Genomic DNA, 22,728 nt, shown 5'->3' with positions numbered 1-22,728 from the left:
TCCTTCCTCCAGTGAAGGACCGGGTCCCCTCCGCAGACCTGCACGCGGCATCCCAGCCTCCCCAGCCTCCCCGGGTGCCACCCCCAGCCAGCCCCAGCAGCCTTCTCCATCCCCAGACAGAGGGAGGTGGGTTTTTCCTCCCAGCCTTCTCTATTCCCTTGCTTAATTATGCCTGGGGCTTTGCCACCCTGCACCATGTGCAGGGACTCAAAGGGAGCATGCCTCAGGAGAGCAAGGAGACGTCAAACATCACTTTTCAAAACCATCAACACAAGTACAGTTACCATGGCGACGAGGCTGGTCCCAGAGAGACTCATGCAATAATCCACAATGAACCGTTTTTTTTTCCCCCATAGACACAATTTCTTCACTTTGCACCTGAGGTGGCTTCCTGATCTCCGAAAGGCTCAGACCCTACAGGAAGTGTCGCGATTGGGGTCCAAAGGGGAGGCCTGGCAGGCCCGGACTTTCCCTCATGAGCCTTCCAACTGGAATACCTTGGAAATCATCTTTAAGGGAGTGATTCCTTTGAGGGGCCGCCTCTGCAGGCTTGTCTCCAGCTGGAGGGGCTCAGGGTGGGTCCGAGGGAGAGAGACCCAGAGGATGGAGACCAGGAGAGGTGGTCCTGGGAGAGGCAGACACTGGGGTGCTGTGATGTGGGCGGCCACCACCTGGGCAAGCCCTGAATCTCCTCGGCAGGTGGGGACAGCTGCTGTGGCCAGGCAGGTCCTTGCAGCCCACAACCCATCTCACGGCCTATCTCCCAGGCAGGCGCTTTGCAACCTGCATAGCTCCTCTGACCCACAAGTCATCATCTGTGAAACGGGGCACATGTGCAGCTCCCTCAGGGACAGCGTCAGCACTGGCAGCCCGGCACCTGCCACGCGAGATGCGCTCAAGCTCCGCCCCTTCCGCTCCTTGGCTCCCTGCCCCAGCTCCTATCTTTCCCCACATATACAGGATACGCTGCAGCTTTCTAAGTCGTGTATACACGCAACACCGAGCGCTCCCACAAAGCAACCACTGAAATGCGGATGTGTGCGGGCTCTCAGCGGCCGCGTGGCCTGGAGCAGCCACAGGAGGACCCCGTCCTGAGAGCAAAGGGGACAAGCAGGTGCACGCCTCGGGCTGCAGTGCTGCCGAGAGCGGAGGTCATCCTGGAAACGCTTATTTTCTCGAGAGCCTTTCATGGACAGAGGAGGGAAAGGCTTCCCTGTGGCTGCCACGATGATGAGCCTCCTTGCTGAGTGTTTTAGTCTCTGGGAGAAGCCACAAGAGCTCCGTGCACCAGCCACACCCTGCAGCTGGCTGGGTCTCCACTGTCCTCCCTCCGAACGGCCTCTCTTAGACCCGGGTCCCCCCAGTGTGCTTCAGTCTCTGGGACCCATTCAGGCCAACATCCTCAGTAATGCTCCCTGGGATTCCTCAGTCCACCGCCACCTGACCTGCTCTCCTCCCGACCACCGGCTCTCTGGGCAGCGGAGACCCAACCTTAACCCAGGAGAGGGCTGGCCCTCACCCTCAGCCAGCAAGAGGTGACCTCCAGGCCCCTGGCATGCCTGCCTGACACCGAGCCAGGCCCCTGCAGGGCCCTTCCCCCCCCCCCCCCCCGCCACCGCCCAGCTGTCTGGACAAATCTGGAAGTGAGCCGCCCTGCAGACCCGTGTGGAGGGGCTAGGTCAGGAGCCAGAGCAGGCAGGCAGCGCAGGTCTGGCCAAAGGGCACCTGCAGCCCCCCAGGGGCCGCTGCTACTTACTGGCATCCTGGGGTGAGGTGTGAACAGGGGCGTCTGAAAAGGAAAGCACAGAAATGAGAAAGATGTGACTTGCTTTTAACCACCTGCCTCTAAGAGACTTGACCACATGGGAGAACGCAGCCCCAGCGTTTCCTTTAGTGATGATTCGTGTTGACAGGTACAATCACATATTTCTTTCAAGTCCCCGAGGGGTGATCAAGGCAGGGCAGAAAAGCACTGTGGTTAGATGGGGGACCTGGAGTCACACCCCCACTTAAAACTTTGTGACCATCTGTCAGCTTCCATTCCCACATCAGTAAAGTGGGGATGAAACCTTCTCTGTTCAGGGTGCCCTGGGCTGAGATGGAGAATCCTTGTGAGTGATTGGACCCTGGGACACCGCCCCTGACCCCCAGAGTCTGTCACCAGCAGCACCCCTGGGCATGACGCGTGTGAGAAGAAACCAGGGGAGGCGCCCTCTGGCCACTCCTTGTCCGGGCACATAGAGCCACGTGGCCCTCCAGCCCCACCCCGTGTCCATGCTGCCATTAGCGCTTCACAGATGCCACGGCTTCTGCAGCCACAGGGCATTTGCACCTGCTGTCCTTTGGGAACACACTCCCATCCTCCCTTTATCTGGTTGACCACAGCCCATCCTTGGGGCTGCTTTCAACGTCTCGTCTTCCAAGACCCCCTTTCCCCTCCACCAAATATAAATTAGGTCCCCTTGTTACTCTCCCTAACTGCACCCTGTTCTTTCCCCTGCTGGCATTTCCTATAATTTGTCACATATGTGCTTCAGGGCCACCAGGGGACTAGAGTCTCTCTCGCCCACCAGGCTGAAGCTCTGTGGGGTCCAAACACCACCAGTGCCTGGCTCACAGCAGGTGCTCAGAAAAATAAGTGAGTGGGCAAAAGGACATCACAGATTCTAGTCTGAAAACACAATGAAGTCAAAACAGAAGGATAAAAGCAAGTTTCCTAACCTTAGCCTCTATGTCCCCAAATACCAGTCTCTTCTCCAGAAGAAACCACCGTTTCCCCGTGTAGCAAGTTCTTCTAAGTACTTTTACACAATTATGAATGTATAAAATTGCACGACTTTGCACACGAATTCTACAAACATCAACAGCAAACACACGGTTATTGGTCCTTGTATATACGTGCAAAGCCACATATTCGCTACAGCAATGAAGAGATCGATCACCCATTCTCCCTGCAGTGTGGATGAGAAACTGGGAGGCAGACAAGCAAACTGCTTCACGGAACTCCCACAGCCAGTGAGTGCGCCTCAGGAAGGGGCCCCACCGGCTGGGCCGTGAGCCCATGCTGGGTTTTCCACCACATCTCTGTTGCGTGCCAGTATCTTCTCAAGGCCACATACGTTGTGCGTGTGCACGTGTGTGTGCACATGCATGTGTGTATTTTTATAAACTAGGACTCCAGGATATGGATATCCTATGGTTTACTTCATTTTCTGCCCCGTAAGTTGCCTATGATACTTCATTATAAGTAAAACTACAATGTATGTCCCTGTACACGTTTTTTCAAATACACACAGTGCAAACACTTCTCTGGGACAGATGCCTGGAAGTGGCATTTCTAAGCTACAAGCACACACTTTACGATACGTTAATACTGAGTAACTCCTCAAGCAAGTGTTACCAGGCTGCCCTCACGCAACACAATAGTGCTCATTTCCCTGCATGCCTGCCAACATCAGATGTTTCCAGTATCACACAAAAGTTTTATATGACCATTTGCGGCTCTAAATATAATTCTGAGATTCTTCTAACACCCTTATGGGATGGCTGAGTCTCATTCCGACAGGCATGCGTGTGGGGGGGAGACTGAACAGGGGAGTAATGATTTAACAAACACAAACGACACAGAGTATGATTTTCTGTCATCCTGCAGATGGGATTTCCGGGTGTTCAGGCTCTCATCTCCTGGCCTCCATACTTAGACAGTTCCCTACTTTGGGAATCGAGCAATTGGCCAACCCTGAAGCCATGTTCAACTTCCCCAAAATCAACTGATCAAAGCACAAACTACTAAGGCTGGGAAGACACATTAAGATGGAAAAAGAAAACCCAAAATATGCTCCCATATTCATATGGCAGTTGTTTTTAATTTAGTGTTTATTATGTACCAGAAACTATACTACATACCCTGTATTAATTCAGTTGGTCTTCACTAGAAATGTACTATAGCCGGGTATAAGAGTTTTTCGTAACAGACGAGAAGGTGAGGTCTTTGAAGTTAAACAATATACCTAAGATCAGTGCTGGTTGATGGCAGATAAGGGACTCAGGAACTCAAGCCCACTATTTCGTGGCTCCAAAGCCCATGCTCTTACTCAACACCAATCACAATGCCTGCCCTCATACCTGCATGGGGTGGAATCATGAGTCATGGTTACATATCCATGTGCAGTCTTACTCTGGACAAAGTCTCCCCCTGCTTGTCTCTGGACCTCAACTTCCCCGTATGCAACAGGTGGGTACATATTCTGTGTCTAACCAGTGTTCTGCTGAATAGTAACCGTGCTTGCTGCACAAAAGCAATAAATCAGTAAGTGCAAGGTGGTTCTTAGAGATGCTTATGTATTTCCAGATTGCAAGACCTAGGAACAGACAATCTCTATTAAAAAGATGTCTATAACTAAGTGAAGAGTGGGGGAGGAGGGCTGCCTTAGGGATTCAAAGAAGGAGAGGATGAGAAGCAGTGTAACCTACCGTTCCAGGTAACCCAGGGGGGCCGGGAGGACCAACTTCACCCTGGATGAGAAAAAAAAAAAGAAAAGAAATGACCATTTACCCTTGAGCGAACTCTGCTTATCCTGGGACACCTTTCCCCAGCAACAGAGTCACACACGCGGTATCTACCATGAAAGACAGACTCCAAATTATAGACTATTTCAGACGTATGAAAACCTTATGTTTTGAGAATTATCTAGGCCACTCTGGGCAGCTGTCGATCACTCCTATCACTCGATGCTATTCCAGTGTGAATGCGGAGATAAAGTGATCCACTGTCCATCTTCTTGCTGATGACACTTAGTCTGCTTCCTGCCACCACAACCCACGAGACAGCAAACATCCCCACTGTGCGCCCTTGGGCACAAAGACATGTGCCCCCTACAGACTCCACGGGCCCTGTCCTGGCCCATGTGGAGGGGATGGGCTCTTCGCAGGGGGCTGATGGGACACATTTACATTCCTGTAAACAACACAGGTCTGGGAGTTAAGCCTCTAGAGCTTTAAACCTCAATCTACCACTTTATACATCATTTTACCTCTTTGGGCTTATTTATCTCTTTGCGATATACTGATAATAGTACATTCAGCTCATATCATATGGGGGCTGACTGAGATCATCTTCTGCAGGGGCCCCGTAGGGAGGAAATCCGTACATTTGACCTGAGGGGAGAGGGGCACTGGGCAGCGCCATGCAGGAGGGACTACAGAGAGCACACGGTCCCCAAAGCCTGTCACTCCACGTGTGTCACATGATGCCTGGACTTGGATGTCTGTGCCCACACGTGTTCCGAGTGGCCCAGGGTCAGGACTGTGGCAGGCTTTCCATGTGTGGTTAGTGAACACAGGAATGAATAAAGCTGGCTTAGACAGGGACAAGGCCACTCTTAGCAAACAATAATAATACGGTAAACATAGTTACATTGTTTCTGTCTTATTTCCATGGTTATACGGTATTTAATTCCAGTTACCAGGTTATGTTTATACATGTTTTAACTTTTTAAAAAAATTTTTTTAATGTTTATTTATGTTTTGAGACAGATGGAGAGAGAGAGAGAGAGAGAGAACAAGATGGGGAGGGGCAGAGAGAGAGGGAGACACAGAATCTGAAGCAGGCTCCAGGCTCCGAGCTGTCAGCATAATAATACGGTAAACATAGTTACATTGTTTCTGTCTTATTTCCATGGTTATACGGTATTTAATTCCAGTTACCAGGTTATGTTTATACATGTTTTAACTTTAAAAAAAATTTTTTTAATGTTTATTTATGTTTTGAGACAGATGGAGAGAGAGAGAGAGAGAGAACAAGATGGGGAGGGGCAGAGAGAGAGGGAGACACAGAATCTGAAGCAGGCTCCAGGCTCCGAGCTGTCAGCACAGAGCCTGATGTGGGGCTCGAACCCACGAGCCATGAGATCATGACCTGAGCCGAAGTCAGACGCTTAACGACTGAGCCACCCAGGCACCCCTTAACTCATTTAATCTCCATAGAAATGCCTATAATGCAGACACTTTGGTATGCCCGTTTCATTCATAAATAAGGATAATGACACATAACATTCATGCACCTGCTTGAAGTCATACCCAGCACATGGCTGAGCCTGGTTTTAAGCTCAGAACCCAAGCAGCATTGCATTCGCTGAAGTTCCAGAATTTGTTTTGTTTTGTTTTTAAAGAAAAACACTTTCTTGGTGCTATTTGCATTACATGATTTGACCCAGTTATTCTCCTGACCCTGACTTCCTGATGCTCCAGAAGCAATCTCATTTAACCCAGTATACCCCAAATGAAAAAGTCCAAATAATCAGAAGTTGAGTGTTTCCCAGTGATAAAGGAAATTTTCAATGTTTCATTTGTGTGGGCCCCGGGCTCCCAGGGAAGCTACACTTTAACATTTACCAACATGAAAATGACTCAGAATACCTTCAGAGCACGGGCTCTATGTCTGCCTCAGCACATATTCTACATCTGCTTTGTTAAAAAATAACAATAACCAGAAAAAAGCATTCCAAACATAAAGATAGGAAAAACAATAACCCCCCCTGGTTCCGGTAAGATTAAAGTCATACAGCTTTGCACATACTAAAACCACAAGAGAAAGTCTGTAACTCCCTGGAACGTCCTTTGTCATGACAACTTGTAACCCTTTTTGTAAAGTCATCTATAACCCTGCAGCACGTCTGTCCCCTAGAGGGCTCTCTTCTTGGTGAAGATCATGTGTCCAGGCCGCTGTCCTAACTTGGGCTTGAATAAAACTGTTTTCCTTTCTCTTTAAAATTTTAAAAAATGGTTTGTTCGTTTTATGTCGACACTAGGGAATGTGTGGGTGTGTATTATTGAGGAGAGGACGGAGGAGAAACGTGTCTCCAACGCAGGGGACCTAAAGACTGCCTTTCGGGTACAGCCAGCCCCTCCCCAGCGCTGGCGAGGTGAGGAGGAAGGAACAGCAGGTGGCCAGGGAAGACCCCCGTGGCCCCTCTTCGTGGCTGCAGAAAGACCTGAGCACCGGAGCTAACTAGACGGGTGGGTTCTGGTCCCAGCTCCTGCAGGAAAACGTGAAGCCCTCAGCAGCCCTTGCTGAGAAAGGAGATGATTGTACCCACTTTCCAGATGCCGTGGGGTTTAAACGCGCGTCGTGGATGTTGGCCAGGAACGGACTGGCAAGCAGAGGCAGTGACGTGCAAGAAACAGTCGGACGGGGACAGTGTCGCTTTAATGTCTTGTTTTGGATTTTCGACCAGAATTATCATCACCACCTATTTCTCTGGAGAAAAAGAGGGGCCGGATTTTCTGGACGCGTGAATGTGATTCTGCCATGGGCCTGACTGTTCTGCAAAGTCAATAAAAGGAGCTTTATGGTCTCACTGAGTCCTTTGCATCCTGGAAATGAGTTTCGCAAATGAAAACTGCGATTCTGGAAAAACTGACAGCACGACGCTCTGCCCGTTTCTAGACGGGTCTGTTTGGAGTACAGCTCTCAGCCTCCAGCCCAAGAGGGAAGCAGGTGGGAGGCCCCTCTGGGAGCCAAGAAAGGACAGGCGGACTGAGAACAGGAAACAGGAGGGGACACGGCGGGGGGGGGGGACCACTGTGCCGGAGAAGGGGGGACACAAGCCCCCGTGGGTGTCGCTCAGGCGCCCACGGGCCAGGCCGTCCAGAGGCTCTGCCCTGCAAGGAGCCAGGACGCTGATCCGACCGGCTGCCGGGGCTTGGGGATTGACAGCAACATGCTCTGTTCGCGCACCCCTGGGAGAGTGATGTGGCCACTTTGCAGTGCCTCAGCTTCCTCATCTGGGCGGCTGTTGGTAACACGACCCCCGTCGGGTTGTCCCGATCGAGTCCACGGCACCTCACTTCACACACAAGACAGGAGTCACGCTTCCCAGCAGCCCTCCGAGGAAGGGTCAGCGGAGCGTGTCTGGCCAGCACGCCGAGGCACAGAGAGGTCAGACAAGGCGCCACCAGGTTGCAAGCCAGACCCTGCTTTGTCTCGGAGACGCGCGCCCTCTCCACCACACGACAGGCACCACACACATGCTCACGAGGAAGGCTGGGCGACTCGGGTCACTGAGGACCAGGCAGCCAGCAGCAGCTCCTACCTTTTTGCCTGGGTCACCTTTCAGGCCTGGGAGGCCCAGCTCCCCTTTCTCGCCCTGCGGTGAAAGATGAAACTGGGAAACACCAGATCTCAGCACCTGCCTTTTCCCCATAAGAGCAAGCGGACCTTGGGCAAAATCCCTTTTTTCTTGACCCGCTCTTGCCTTATCAGTAAACGCCAAGGTGAGGCCCAACTTGGGCGGCTGGCTGTCATTAGGGGCGAGGCACCTGTCATGACGTCCCGCCCTGTTCCCATCAATTCCATCTGAAGATGGTCCACCCTCTGCGGATAGATCTCTCAGTCCCTGTCCCTTTGCCACAGGTGACACACCAGAGAAGCTTGGTCCCCTACCTTCTCTCTTCCATAAACCTGGGGAAACACCCTCAAGCCCCAGCCAAGACCACCCACTGCTCCAGGGACTGAACTCCAGAGGGGGCGGCTTTGCAGGGGCACAGGAGAGGTTCGTCACTTACCTGCTCTCCTTTCTGTCCCCGCACGCCTGGAAATCCTGGAGCACCAGGGACACCTGCCTCTCCCTGTGGAAAAAACATGGCACCTCTGTCCACTCAATGCTCACTGAGGCTCCCCTGTGCGCCAGGCCATGCACGAGATGGTGCTCTCCCCTCGCTGCTCTCCTGTCCCCAAAGACTGTGGCTCAGTGGGGACGACACGGAGAGCAGAGTGGTTCTAGAGAATCTGCTCGCTGGGGTGTCTCCAAGCTTTTTCTCACTTCAGCCCATTTCATCACCAGGAACCCATTACACCTGTCTGGGTGTTTCCTCCTCCTCCTTGTCCTTTAGGACTCTGACACAATGACACCTCCTTGTCATCTTTCCTGACATTCCCCAAGTGTGAGTGAGGGGCCTCCCTCCTGCCCTCCCACCCACACCTGCATATCACCACTCACTGCACCTGGTCATTGCTCTTGGTTGATGGCTGTGAGCCCAACACAGTGATGGATGCATAGGACATGCTGATAATCATTGGGTAAATAAATGAATGCGTGAGATGAAGGAAGTGAGCCCCCAGAGGGAACTGATACAGGCTTAGGGCATCACAATGAGAGAATGCATTGACTGAAGAATGGAATGAATGAATCAATGAATGAGAAAGAAAGAAGGGAAGAAAGAGAAGAAAAGAAAGAGAAGGAAAAAGAAAGAAAGAAAGAAAGAAAGAAAGAAAGAAAGAAAGAAAGAAAGAAAAGGAAGGGAAGAAAGGAAGGGAAGGGAAGGAAGGAAGGAAGAAAAGAGAAAGAAAGGAAGGAAGGAAGGAGGAAGGGAAAGAAAGGAAAGGAAGGGAAGAAAGGAAGGGAAGGGAAGGAAGGAAGGAAGAAAAGAGAAAGAAAGGAAGGAAGGAAGGAGGAAGGGAAGGAAAGGAAGGAAGGAAAGAAGGAAGAAAGAAAAAAGAAAGAGAAAGAAAGAAAGGAAGGGAAGGAAGGAAGGAATGAAGGAAGGAGAAAGGAAGAAAGAGAAAGAAAGAAAGAAAGAAAGAAAGAAAGAAAGAAAGAAAGAAAGAAAGAGAAAACAGACCTTGTCTCCAGGTCGGCCTGCCAGGCCCTGCTCCCCAACTTCACCCTGGAGACAGAATAACAGACATGCCGTCACGTCCCACAGACATTTGCAGAGATGGTGGTCATTCCCCCGCTGGCCCCACATGTTCACAGCAGCATCTCTGGATTCTCAGGCACGCGCATAGCAGGGTTACGGCCCGCGCTCTATGCAGCTGCGCAGGCTGTGGAAACCCAAGCGCCCGGCCTCTCCAGAGGGAGGCCTTCCACACGCCCTCATAACGTCTTTCACTTCCCCCAGAGAGAACCCCTGCTAGAATCTCGGATCGCCCCGACAGAGTTTACGCAGGTGAACCCATTCATCCTGAATCGAAAAGCCTACAATTCAGAACAATGAGGGGCCAAAATCAGGGACTCATAGGTCCGTCCAGCTCTGAGCTGTGCTAACTGAAGGGGAGCCCAGGCCCCACGCTGGGTCCAGCGATGAGGGAGAAGCCGTTGATGAACACGTCCATGCTCACCACTGTCTTGTGGTTGCCGTTCAGACAGGCAGCCCCAGGGTTGGAGGTGGGTCAGAGCTTTCTTTGCTAGCTCCCATGCTCAGTTACAATAAAACCAAGTCTTGGGTGAAATTCTGGTAAACCAGAAAGCAAACCCCCAAACAGTTACACACTGGTTCCAGCAGATGGGATGACGTTTAGTCCTCAGCCATTAGGTTCCTAATTAGCATTTTGCGGTGGGTTGAAGAAGGAGCCACAGGCCCCGAGGGGACTGTTCCCTGATCCCAACACATCCAGCTGCTGTGTTTCCCTATAAATCACTGACTCAAATCTGTGCGTGTGTGTGCTGGTGGGGAGGGACTGTAATTTCTAACCAACAATGCGTCTTGAGAACCACTCTGGACAATTTCTGACACCCATTACGCTATCGGCGTAGATTTCCATAAGGAAACGTGGTTTTCTGATAAGTGAACGGGCACATGAATGAATGAATGATTTCCGGATTTCTGTGCCCATCATGGTCTCCCCTACGCCAGACTCAGCTGGTAGGCAGGACCTCCACCATCCCCTCATCTCAGAGAAGAAGGTAAGAAAAAGAAAAAAGTAACCCAAAACACTGTTCAGCATTAAACAACACAGCAATATCTGATGTGGAAGGTCTGGTGCCAGCAGGGGAACTCACACTGGAGTCAGCACGGAGAAACTCTCCCCATGCTCCCGACTTCCTGGTGTTTACAGGCACCATCAGCGAGAACCACGCTGCCCGAGATTGTGCAAACACGTGCCACTAAAACGTGCACTTTAAATCTACCAGGACGGCAACATCCTTGCTGTGGGAATTGCTTCTCACATGCTGAGGAAGGCACTGAGGGTCTGGGTTTGCTTACAAGACGTCTTCAAGGGCTTTGGAAGTGCTTCCTGAATCCGTGCCGTGAGCTTGAAGTCAAAGGCACAACGGACGGAGGACCGGGCAGCATCTTGAATTCTTGACGTGAACCCGAAAGGTGGATCCTGCAAGCCAGGGCCGTCCCCTGACAGACGCATGAGCCCACCATCCACCACTTATCCGTAATCTCCTCGGAAGATTTTAATCTTCGGTTGGCATTTTACCAAAATAAAGTTAACAAGACCCCAGGCCAGATCCTCTCTGAGGCTACCCAGGACGTTGTAGAAAGTACGAAAACTGCACACATTCATAGTTTTGAACTTCCCAGAGAAGTGTTTCAAACACTTTGCACTAGAAAGCGTGCAAAACCAACACGTGAGCTGGCGCAGTAGGCCTGGCTGTTTGAATCTTCCAGTTAGTGACCACGAGAAACCTAAAACACGCAGGCGGAGAGACCACAGAAGTCCCTGAGGGCGCCTCTCTGAGCTCATCCCAGCACTTCCCGTGATGTGATGGATGGCCACCTCCTGGGGACCCGCGTGCACAGGGGAGAGACTGCATCCAAAGCCCAGTGGACAGAGTGTGGGAATTCACACGTGTAAGCCCAGGAGGGCTCATCGATTTACAAAGTTGGGAAAACACAACACTGAAGTATGGTTCACAGCACACGATCTGCCAGGTCAAGCCAGCAAACCTGCACAAGCATTTTAAGTCCTTTCTGGAAAAGGGTAGAATTTCAGCCAAACACCGAAAGGTGTTTTTGAGACCATGACATTCACCCCACACAGCCACCTCGGGGTGTGCATGGACACAACGCAGCAGATGACTTATGATATTTCAGGGATTTGGGGAATCCCAAACGTGAAGCTTTTGTTGCAAGCACATTGTTTAAATGCAGATGTTGCTTCTTAAAGTACGAAGGAGCACCGTCTTGTGAGTAGTAACAGGACAGCTCACGGGGGCATGAGGGTGGAGTCCTTGGAGTCTGGAACCCAGACAACAGGAGGTTTCCTGGTGGACCTCGGGAGGTTCTGTCCACATCTGAGCACGTGGGTATGCTTGACGTAGCCAGGTGCTTTCTAACCTGCTTTTTCTCCTCTGGTTTCTTTCCGTCTTCTAGAGAACGGCCACTTTATGAAAAAACAAAGCAACGCCAGGGGCCCCGCATCTGGCCCAAGAACACCTTCCCCGGCCAGCAGGGTGATCGGGGTCCTGCCTTCCAGAGGGCAGCTGTAGAGTCGGTCCACTCCTGTGCTCTTGCTGGGCTGAGGTGACCTCCATCCTCCATGCAGAAAACCCTTACTGAGCACCTGCCAAACGCCTGACCCTGGCTGGGAATGGGCGAGCAGAGGGGACAAAGACCCAGTCACGGTTGCTGCCCTCGACTAGCTCATAGCCCAGCGAAGTGCAGGTGGGAGGGGCAGAGGCAGTGCCCGGGGCAATCTCTTGTCTCTACAGACTCCCCTAGAGCCAAAGTACCTGCACCTGCACACCACACATGCACCCACATACACACACCGACACATATCTCTCTCTCTCTCTCTCTCTCTCACACACACACACACACACACACACACACACCACATGGTCTGTGCTCACTGCATTCAGAGCCCAGGCCAAATCTGAGATGTTGAGCTTTGGTCCTCGAGACAAAAGGAGACTCTAGCCCAAGACGTGAGGCTCCAAGGGCCAGCCATCCAAACGCAGCACCTGGGGTCCCCATTCCCACAGGAGGTGCCCTGTCCAAAGACACGGGAAGTGGCCTCTGCCTCCCCCACAGACCCCGACATGCAGGAACCATGGAGCAGGGGGTGAGGGTGGGAGGTGGGGACTGGATGCCACAGACCGCATCAGCCAGGAGTAGGGGCCAGGCTTTAGGGAGCTCTGGAGGGACACCAGAGCCCCGGGAGGAGGGGAGGGGGGGAGGGAGACAGACTGGCAGACAGAGAGAAGCCCCTCTTGTTCCTCACTGCCAGGTGAGCTGGACAGTGATGAGTTCTTCTTAAGGCCACAGCTCTCCTTGAGACCCCTCAGCTACAGGTCCCCCTAGGAACCCACTTGGCCCTCCTCCCTCTGTCCTAGGTGTGGTGTGGTCATTCCCGCTGCCTGTGTCTGTCCCTGTGGGGCCCGAGCCCTGGGGGCCACCAGACCCCAACTGCCAGACCACTCACACCGTCAACTGTGGTTCACACACAGCCTAAACACCCCATTCCGAAGAGCCCACTGGCGGGGAGGAGGCGGGGTCCATACCCTGGGGCCGGGTTTTCCAGGCAGACCGTCTTCCCCTCTCTCTCCTGGCTGCCCCTGTAAGGAATGCAGAGAGAGGTTGGCAGGAGAGGGCCAGGCTCGGGGGACACACTCAGTGCTAGTCACCGTCTGGTTCAGGAGGAGAACCACTCGTACCGGGGTGGCAGCTGTATAACCTCTCAGATTCCACATTCCAGGCCTCTGCTTTGGGTTTGTTTTTACAGAAACATAACTGGGTAGAAAACTGTGCTTTTCTCTCACTGAGAGACTTGGGAGCACGGAAGAGGTCACATGAGTGATTCTGAGACTGCAAGATCATCGGTTAGCCCTTTCCTCCGTCGTGAAAACCAAGGGAGAAAGACGGAGAATATTTACGTTAAATACCCATGGAATGAAGTTATATGCATGCTTATTCTGTATTTGGTCAGGAAAAAGTGGAGGTTGCAAGGTACTTATTGAAAAGGATGAAGGATGCTCCCGTAATATCGAAAGGCCGCATTTCGCGGATGGTTACGGGCATACGTGCTGAGCCTACGTGTGTTTGGTGGGAAGGTATCAAGTTCGCTGGTGCAAATATTCACGCTGTGCTCTTGTAACTGTTCACCTGCAGCATGCGAACGAGGGACTTGCTTCCCAAATTTATGATATTAACCTCTGACTCTTTTCCTAATGTTGCTACCATGATGAGCCGCACCAGAATATTTTTAAAATTAAAGTCTCTTAGGTTACGAGTATCCGAACCTTGTCCCTCCCCGCAAATACAGACATATTCCGAACACGTCCGTGGGAAAGCCCGAGGCTTCCACATGCTTCTGTCTGGCTCAGTCACCTAAGCAGAAGTGAAGGACTTTCCCACGTCTGACCTGGTGAACCCCAACATTCCCGAGTCCTGATCCAGGCCCCAAGCCATCGGTGTATTTTAGAATTTACCAGCAGTCCAACATCCCTTTCCTCCTGCATTTTGGGCCCCAAACTCCGGCCACCCCCGAGCACACCAACCTTGGGTCCCGGTAGGCCTGGGGCTCCATTCTGCCCGTCCTTTCCAGGTGGGCCCTGGTCAAGAGAGAAAAAGCAGAGCAAAATAAGACGCATGTTTAGGGAGACTGCACCGAGTGGCTTTTGGCCAGCCGCTGGGGGCCACCCCACCTCCTCAGGGGGGCTCTCTTGCCAGTGTGCCGCCGTCTCTGTGGGGCCAGGCTGGCCTACACACGCCTGATGAGGGAGACGGCCCTCACCCTCTGGCCAGCATCCGGGGTCCAGCCACTCTGGACGTGCGTGGTGGGCGAGAGGGCGCCGACAGTCCTTCACTACCCCTGCTTTCTGCTTCCCTCTCTCTCTGGGAAATCTCCACCAACATGTCCCCCCTTCCCAGTCTCCTGGCCTGGCATTCACCAAGTCTGCCTTATGCTTTCTAAGGGCCACACTGAGGGGCTCTGTGTCCTCTCCTCCCTACAGGCTGCCTCCTCCCCCAGCCTGTCCGACAGGACAGGTGGTGTTACAGGCACGGGGACAAAGAGTCCCAAGGGCTGAGGGGTGGACTCTGGGCCCTGCCCAGGTGATGGGGACACGTGGGCTTTTAACCCCCCGCTGCCTGGCTCCGCCTTCTGCTATTTAAGAGTTGTTTGCTCTTCTGTTTTTCCTTGAGCCTTGAGTGGCGGACCAGGTACACACACACCCCCATGACAGAGGGAAATCCTTTCCCCTCAAGACAACATTTTACATGTCATTACTTTGGCAGCTCTAAGTGCTATTCAAAAATGATTATTATTTTAGGAAACCTGGTCATTATTCCACTAAGAGGTCTCCTGACACCCAAATTAAGATTCTCTTATTTCCTGGTGTCTCTAGCCTAGGCTGGCGGCCTATTGGGAGGGCAGCCCCACCTCCCCAGAGCAGGGGTCGCAGGAGTCAAGGCCCTTGGAAGGGCAGGAGGGGAGCTCACCTGGCCTCCATGGAAGTATGAGCTCACGGAGGAGCAAACACTGAATCCAGAAGTAGCACCCCAAACTCTCAGTGGCCATAACCTCCCCCCTCGACACCCTCCATGCCTTCAAATACTTTTTCCTCTGCCTATGACTCTCTCCCCTCCTCTGAACGTTCACGCCAACACACATACTTTTTGACGAGCCCATTAGACCAGGTGTGATTGTTAACGTGTTTGAGCTTTCAGGGGACACCGCCACGTGAGGAAAAAGTCTGCTGGTGACGCTGCCATTAACTGTGTGTTCGTGAATGTGTGCCGGTCACGCTGCAACGGAGCAGGTGTTCTAGGTGTGGATCAGTTCACCCCCGAGTGTGCATCACACCCCTGCATGGACGGCCCACATCCTAGGGGATTCAGCAGAGCTGAGAACATGGACATCCCAGCCATCACGGTCCCTGCTGCCTGGGGGACCTCCATCCACAGCCACCGACGGACCTGCCAAAGGTCCAAGGGGCACTGCCGCCGGGTGCTACGCAGTCTGATTCAGCTCCATCACCTTGGCTGCGTCCGGATCCCCTCCAGGGCTGTGGGTTCTGCTGGCTTCCCCACCCACCGGCCCACGAGGGAGAGAGAGAAAACTACTTGTAAGGAAATCCCTTCCAGTGGAGCTGAGGCCTCCCTGAGGGTCCTCTATGGGTCTATGAGGATGATCGTGCCGTCACAAGGTGTCACAGGCTCACAGGCCACACCTACCACTGGGCGCTGAGGAGCTCAGGGCCAGAACTAGGAGATACACCCAGCTTTAATGGCACACCCGTTACGGAAGTGAAGATGTTAAGGTTTCTGAGCCCCATCCTCGGGGCTTAAAAGACAGGAGGGAGCCTCCAGATCCCCAGGATCTTCTGAGTTTGGGAGTGAGGAAGGGCAGTCAGGATGAGGACAGGAAGCGTTCAGCCACTGTCTTTATGTTCCCCCCGGCAGGTATCTCTTAGGGACAAGAAGTCACTTTAAACAGCCTTCAGGAGCCTCCAGGTAATGAGAAGAAAGGTGGTGGTCTGGGGAGAGGGAACTCCAATCTGCACCCTGGCTGGGGGACCCTGGGGCCGCAATCCCAGGAGACTGAGTTCGTGGAAGGCACCACAGCAGGAAGGGGCCAGGGGAGGAAAGGGCACAGCAACTGGCCAGCAGACCTGGAGGCACCCAGCCATCCCAGCATAGACCAATGGAATCCAGGGAAGCGTGGGGGCGGGGATGACCCCGGGGAACTCACCGCCTGCCCGGGGTGCCCAGGTTTTCCTGGGAAGCCGATCTCTCCAGGTAAACCCTGAGAAGGGAACCACATGGGAACGGTTAGTCTGGCCTCTCTGGAGCATCAGAGCCTTTTCCCAGTGCCTCTCCTGGCCGGGCCCCAGGCGCCTGGCTCTGACAAGGATGCACAAGGCTGCATAGACTTCAGGGCATCTGAGCGTCCTTAGTGCGGGCCACTGTGAAACACACAATCGTCACACCGTGTCTGGCCTGCAGTCAGAAGCCACCACATTGGCTCTTAGCAGGTGGGACGGGTGGAAAGGCCTCGATGGTTGCTGGGCCGGCCCCACCCCTACCCTCTGCCTACAGGGGCATTTTCCCTGCTGCACAGCAAGTGTGTGTGGGGAGCGTGTTGCCCTGTGTCTACCCTGGCCCTCTGGCTGCCTCAGCAACAAATCACGAACTAGTAAAAGGCACCCGAATGGGCACCCCCACACTAACGTACCTCCATCCATGTGTCTGTCTCTAGAAGCAGCCAACCAATGTGCTCCAAGAGCTCAAGAGGTATTTCTAGACTAATCTAAGGGTCTGAAAGCCCAGAGGCTGGGGTCCTCCTTGTTTATGCCTTTGCTCTCCTCTCCGATGAAGGACAAACAGATGGCCACACATAAAGATGCTCCTGGTTCCCATGGGCCATGAACTCTGTACCTAAGCGCCCCTGTAGGGGAAAATCAAAGCCAGTCTTACCGGGGGGCCTCCGGGTCCAGGGGGACCGGGGACGCCAGGTGGTCCTGGAGGGCCCTGGAAAGAAAAAGTAAAATGTGGGTGACAATCTTGCATGGAGCAGTCTCCTGGTGATGATATCCTTTGAGAGGGGAGGAGGGAAGGGGGCACAGTGACCAGCTGTCTTAGTAATGCTTTAGTTTTCAAACAAACAAACAAGGAACAAAAGCAAAAAAGAAAAGGTCTGAAATAAAATTTGCAAAATGTTGACATCTGTTATATTTGGGGCGATGGGTATATAACTATTATATTATCTATTCTATCTCAAGCACTTGAGCATTTAAAATAAACACATGAACGCACTTGCACGCTTCTACGTACACACGCAGTGGGTCAAGCATTACCGAAGATCTTAAGGGACGGTGGTTCCCGAGCATCAGTCAGCATGGAATCACCAAGGGTGGGTGACATGGGCCTCCTGTCCCAGCCCCTCCCCCCAATTCCGTAGGTCTGGGGTGGGGCCACAAACGGGTACTCGTGAAAGCTCCCCCCACAATTCTCTGCAGACCAGTCTGGACACCCACTCTCCAGCTTCCATTCTCCATTCCCTCGCTTACACTTGGGACACCTGTGGCCAGGAACAGACGCAGGGAGGGAAGTGCTCCACAAGCAGAACAGAATCACAAGCCAGGGCTCCAGCCTGGATTAATTGCTCCCTCCTCCATGCTCAAGGCCAGTGTAACCGTGTCCATCGGACTCACATGCCCTCTGAGGCAGAGGCCCCTCTTGCTCCCTCTGCATCTCTCACAGGGACCACTGCAGGACGTGGCATACAGCAGGTGCTCAATAAATGCTTGAAGAAGTCTACTGAATTTAAGGGGCACTAAGAAGAGGGACCTGTGCATCCAAGGAGAATGATGCCATACCGCCACTAGAGGGCAATAAATACTAACAAATGGCAAGGGCTGCTGCTCCCGTAGACTGTTCCCTTTCCTGCCACTGGGGGCGCACGCGAGTCAGCAATGGGCACAGAAACGGAATTTTTGGTGCATCGGCACCTAGCTGTCCCTGTATCTGCTCAGTCGTGATGTGTCTTTGCGGGTGGCATCTACTTTGGTTGGGAGATGTGTGCTTGGAGCAGACACAACTGAGGGGCCCGGCAGAGCGGGATGGTGGCCTGGGCAGGGTCCTCCCTGCAGGATGAGGGCCGGGGGAATGCACCGAGAAGGCTCGTGGCCCCACCCCTACAGCCATTCAGACCCACCACCCGGCTGAGCCAATTCAGCTCTGCTCGCCTCTTGGCCAAGCGAGAGTCCTGCAGGTGACTGTCCCAGGACCACCCTCCAGAAGGCACGTTCCAGGTGACCCTGCTTCAGCATGACCTCTGGGGTTCTCACGCCCCCTCACCACCAGCACACAGCTTCTCTGAGGCCCCTCCTGACCCCACATAGCACTGCCTCTGCTCGAAATCTGGACATGTTAGTCTTCTTCCCTCCTTACACTCCAGGGACAGTGATGGCCCCTGGAGCATTTCGTGCTCTTTCAAACATTCCAGAAAGTTCCAGAAAACTGGCCTCCTGACGAGCTCATTCCTCTGACCCTGTGTCCCCTTCCTCCTTTGTGTCTTGTAAACACCCCTCAGGATGCTGCCGTCCCACAGACTGTTGGAGTAAGAGGATTGTTCGTGATCATCTACTGGAAATTAAACCTCCTTATTTGACAATAATGAAAACTGAGACCCAGAGAGGCTAAGCACCCCCGCTAAAGCCACACAGCCATCTTCTCCAGAGGATCCTTGACAGGCCGGCTGCTGCAGAATCACCCAGAAAGCTTGTCATAAATAGAGTATGCGGGCCCCTTGTTTGGACTCTGAGACAGGTCTGGGCCAAGCCCAAGGGGACAGTGACTTTGGAAACACTCTCCCAGTAACCCTGAAGAGCTGCCATGTCTGGGAATCACACTCCATGTTCACCGTAAGGGTGAAAATGCCAGAAGCACAAGGAGAGAAGCAGGGATCCATAGGAGGAGAAAGCAGAAAACACGGAAGTGGAAGACGGGCCTAGGGAGGGGCCACTCCCACTCGGTGTTCCCTCTGCCCTGCACTTTACACACGGTATCTCGTTTCTGTCCTCCAGGAATCCTACGAAGTGGGTCTGTTCCACCATACTTTATACAGGAAGAACAGGACCTTGGGAGGGAAAGTGACAGGAGACAAAGCCAGCATTCAGACACGAGGACCCTGGTTCCGTCATCCCTCCTCCCTGTACCCACCCCTGCAAAGTGTCTGCACAGCTTGGGGATGCGGGTCTGAGCCCTCGGTTCCAACCCCAGTCACCCCCCTTGGATGGTGTTCTCCTGAAAGACTGTGTGTGCGTTAAGTGGGACCAGAGCTTTCCATACAGGCTCAACTGGGTCTGTTCCACCTCCTTTGAACCAGTTTGCACCTGGTTCACTGCTGTGCACACAGTAGGGGCTTAATAACAACCTGTTTGAGGTTGCACACTCAGGTAAAAGAGCAAAATCCTACACAGTAATTAAACTCTATAGCAGCCACTTAGAGAGACAGAGAAGCCAGAAGCAGTGGGCATGGCTGACAGAGGGTCTGGGGACCCATTTCCAGCAGGGAAGGGGGTGGGCCACTGGCCCCAGCCTCCTCTCACTGACAAGGAGCGTCTTGTGTGTACAGATGAGAAACACGTGGTGGGGAGAGGGGACAGCAGTCAGGACGGAATGCCAGCCAGCCAGCCGCTGGTGCCCCATGGACGCTGCTCGGAGGGCCTCACCGTGCCTTCAACAGCCATGCAGGGACACGCAGCTCTTCTCAGAGCTGCCGCCTGGCCTCGGCTCTAATGTCCACATTCTGGAAGGGCTGCGATCAGCCTCCTCCAGGGGCCCAGACACCTCACGCAGAGCAGACGTCCATTGTGGCGGAAACTGAGATGGTTTTGGATACAGCCTCTGGCGAGCCACAGGGTCAGTGGGGCAGGAGCCGGGCCTGGGGAGGACCTGGGCATAGGCCAGGGATGGCCATTCCTACCTTAATATATATGGCCCCATGGTCCCTGTCTATTTCAAGTCCCTGCACTTGGGGTCCTGTTAATCCTTGAGGAAGCAAATGGAACCCATACCTGCTGGCTCCCAGCCATACGGCAAGTTCCTTTCTTTATGAAGGTCCAGCACCCTGGTCTCTAAGGTGGGATCCTGAGGCCTATACTGCTCAAGATCAAACAAGGTAAGGCAAGACCAGGAGCCCAGCGCCACCCCATGGCTGGGAGTTTTATTACTATCTTGGCCTCCTGCCTGGGCACCAGCCCCGGTACAAAAGTCTGAGTCAGTGTGAAGGGCTAGTCAGATGGTGGCAGGGCCCCTCGGGGAGAACAGGGGTGAGGCGTGGCAGTGGTCCCCACCTGGGCTTTAGCCGTGGAGACAACAAGGACTGGTCTGACTCGGGGTATGTTTTGAAGGCAGAGTGGGCGAGCTTTAACCACAGTTAGGGTGTGTGATGGGAAAAGGTAGGTCGAGGACCCGACTGTGCTTGCCCAACACAGCGGGTAGGTGTGGCGCCACTGCCCAGATGGGGAGCATTGGGGAGGAGCACAGCAGAGGAGAAGGTGGCCTCGGTAGTTCTTTAGGAGGACGTTAGGTGTGTGAGGTTGGGCAGCACCCCAGTGGAGCCTCCGTGCGGCAGGGACCCAGGGGAGTCTTGTGGGGGAGCCGAGATCTGTGCATGGTCTGTGCCCGGAGGGTGGGCAGAACCGGGGCCCTGCATGAGATCCCACGAGAGGCAGTGGATGGGACCCTCCGGTTCTTTCAGGACATGGAAAGATGAGGAGGCAACAGGCAGGCCCAGACCCAGCAGCCGGACTGCAGGAGGAGAACAAGGTGTGAGCTGCCAGAAACCGGAAGGAGAGCCATCATCTGGGAGGTGGAACTGACCTCTCCCTGGCCAGCTGTCAGGCAGCCCTGGCCCGGACAGGAGCTGGGCCGGTGGCGAGTCGAGAAGAACGCGGATGCGCATGAACTCAGGAGACGGGGAGTCGCGTGAGGAAGTCGACCTGACGGTGACTCAGGAAGGGCCGCTTGGAAAACCACTACTCACGTCCCTTCTTCGGGAAACCATGGGAGGTGTCTTAGACCCGCACAGGGTTTCTGACCAAGGGCAGAACTTCCTGTCTGCTATTTGTTTTAGTCTTTACTGGAGCACGTGGGTGGGCCGGTCTGTTGAGCGTCCGCCTTCGGCTCAGGTCACGATCTCGCGGTTCGTGGGTTCAAGCCCCGCATCGGGCTCTGTGCTGATGGCTCGGAGCCTGGAGCCCGCTTCCGATTCTGTGTCTCCCTCTCTCCCTGCCCCTCCCCCACTCACACTCTGTCTCTGTCTCTCAAAAATAAATAAATATTTAAAAACTTTTTAAAAATGTTGTATTTATTTATTTTGAGAGCGAGAGCGCACACACTAGCGGAGGAAGGGCAGAGAGAGAGGGAGAAAGAGGATCCCAAGCAGGCTCCAGGCTCAGTGCAGAGCCAGATACAGGGCTCAAACCTACGAACCGTGAGATCATGACCTGAGCTGAAATCCAAGAGTCGGAGGCTCAACCGACTGAGCCACTCAGGGGCTCCTCCTGTCTGCTATTTCAGCATTTGAATTAAAGACCATAAGTTACGTTATTTTAATTTTTTTTTTAACGTTTATTTACTTTTGGGACAGAAAGAGACAGAGCATGAACGGGGGAGGGGCAGAGAGAGAGGGAGACACAGAATCGGAAACAGGCTCCAGGCTCTGAGCCATCAGCCCAGAGCCCGACGCGGGGCTCGAACTCATGGACCGCGAGATCGTGACCTGAGCCGAAGTTGGACGCTTAACCGACTGCACCACCCAGGCACCCCTAAGTTACGTTATTTTAAACTGAAACTCTCTATTAATACCTTTACTAATGGTAGCCATGATGGTATACAGAGATTAAAAAATAGGGTTTTGGTCTAGGATGGGCCGGGCCGAATGCTAGGTTGCCTCACACTCCCTCAGTGGCCTAAGGCAACACACTTCGCCTCAGTGCCTCAGTCTCCACGGCTGTAGCAGAAAGGCTGCAAGCACCCCCGCCCCTCCCTGCCCCGCCACCTGCCGCGTACATGAACGAGGGTGCGCGAGCTAGCCCGGCACACTGGGGGCTTCCCAGGCACTCTCTTCTCTTCACTCTCTTCTCCTTTTGTCATTAATAAAAATATACAAATAACCAGTTAATCTAATTGTTCCTGAGAGTAACAAGTCAGCCAACAGACTTAAATGCGAACAACACAATAATGACTGTTTTAATTGTTACCAACGAGAGCGACTAAGGAGCAACTACTGATAAAACGCACCAATCCGCCTAATTATTATTAATGAAACAACATTTGAGCCTTCGAATATGATGGTGATTAAGCAGCTAATTAACGTGCGTGGTAATTGCGATGATGACGCAAACATAACCAATTAGTCTAATTATCATTAATAAAGGAGTGGGAAGTAGTTCTTCTCAATAACCACCTAGTTCCCATTGGTACAGCTTGACGGAGTTGGATGGGATCTGAAGATGCGTGAAGATTCCTTGCATGAATTAGCAC

General features: G+C 53.2%; 1 protein-coding gene across 6 annotated transcripts in view; it reads right to left on the bottom strand.

Moving 5' to 3' along the window:
• Positions 1–22,728, bottom strand: part of COL22A1 (collagen type XXII alpha 1 chain) — a 259,422-nt gene that overhangs the window by 96,429 nt on the left and 140,265 nt on the right. For all 6 annotated transcript variants that reach the window (XM_053208097.1, XM_053208095.1, XM_027063837.2 and 3 more), the window contains 9 exons: positions 17,152–17,205; positions 16,427–16,480; positions 14,232–14,285; positions 13,236–13,289; positions 9,622–9,666; positions 8,566–8,628; positions 8,094–8,147; positions 4,474–4,515; positions 1,757–1,789 (listed from right to left, as the gene is read on the bottom strand). In XM_053208097.1, the coding sequence (XP_053064072.1) occupies positions 1,757–1,789; positions 4,474–4,515; positions 8,094–8,147; positions 8,566–8,628; positions 9,622–9,666; positions 13,236–13,289; positions 14,232–14,285; positions 16,427–16,480; positions 17,152–17,205 (453 nt within the window). The remainder of the gene's footprint in view (positions 1–1,756; positions 1,790–4,473; positions 4,516–8,093; positions 8,148–8,565; positions 8,629–9,621; positions 9,667–13,235; positions 13,290–14,231; positions 14,286–16,426; positions 16,481–17,151; positions 17,206–22,728) is intronic.

The sequence above is a fragment of the Acinonyx jubatus genome, chromosome F2, assembly GCF_027475565.1.
Source record: "Acinonyx jubatus isolate Ajub_Pintada_27869175 chromosome F2, VMU_Ajub_asm_v1.0, whole genome shotgun sequence".
NCBI classification, from domain to species: Eukaryota; Metazoa; Chordata; class Mammalia; order Carnivora; family Felidae; genus Acinonyx; species Acinonyx jubatus.
Note: the sequence above shows the minus strand (reverse complement) of the source record. Positions and strands in the feature narration are given on the sequence as shown.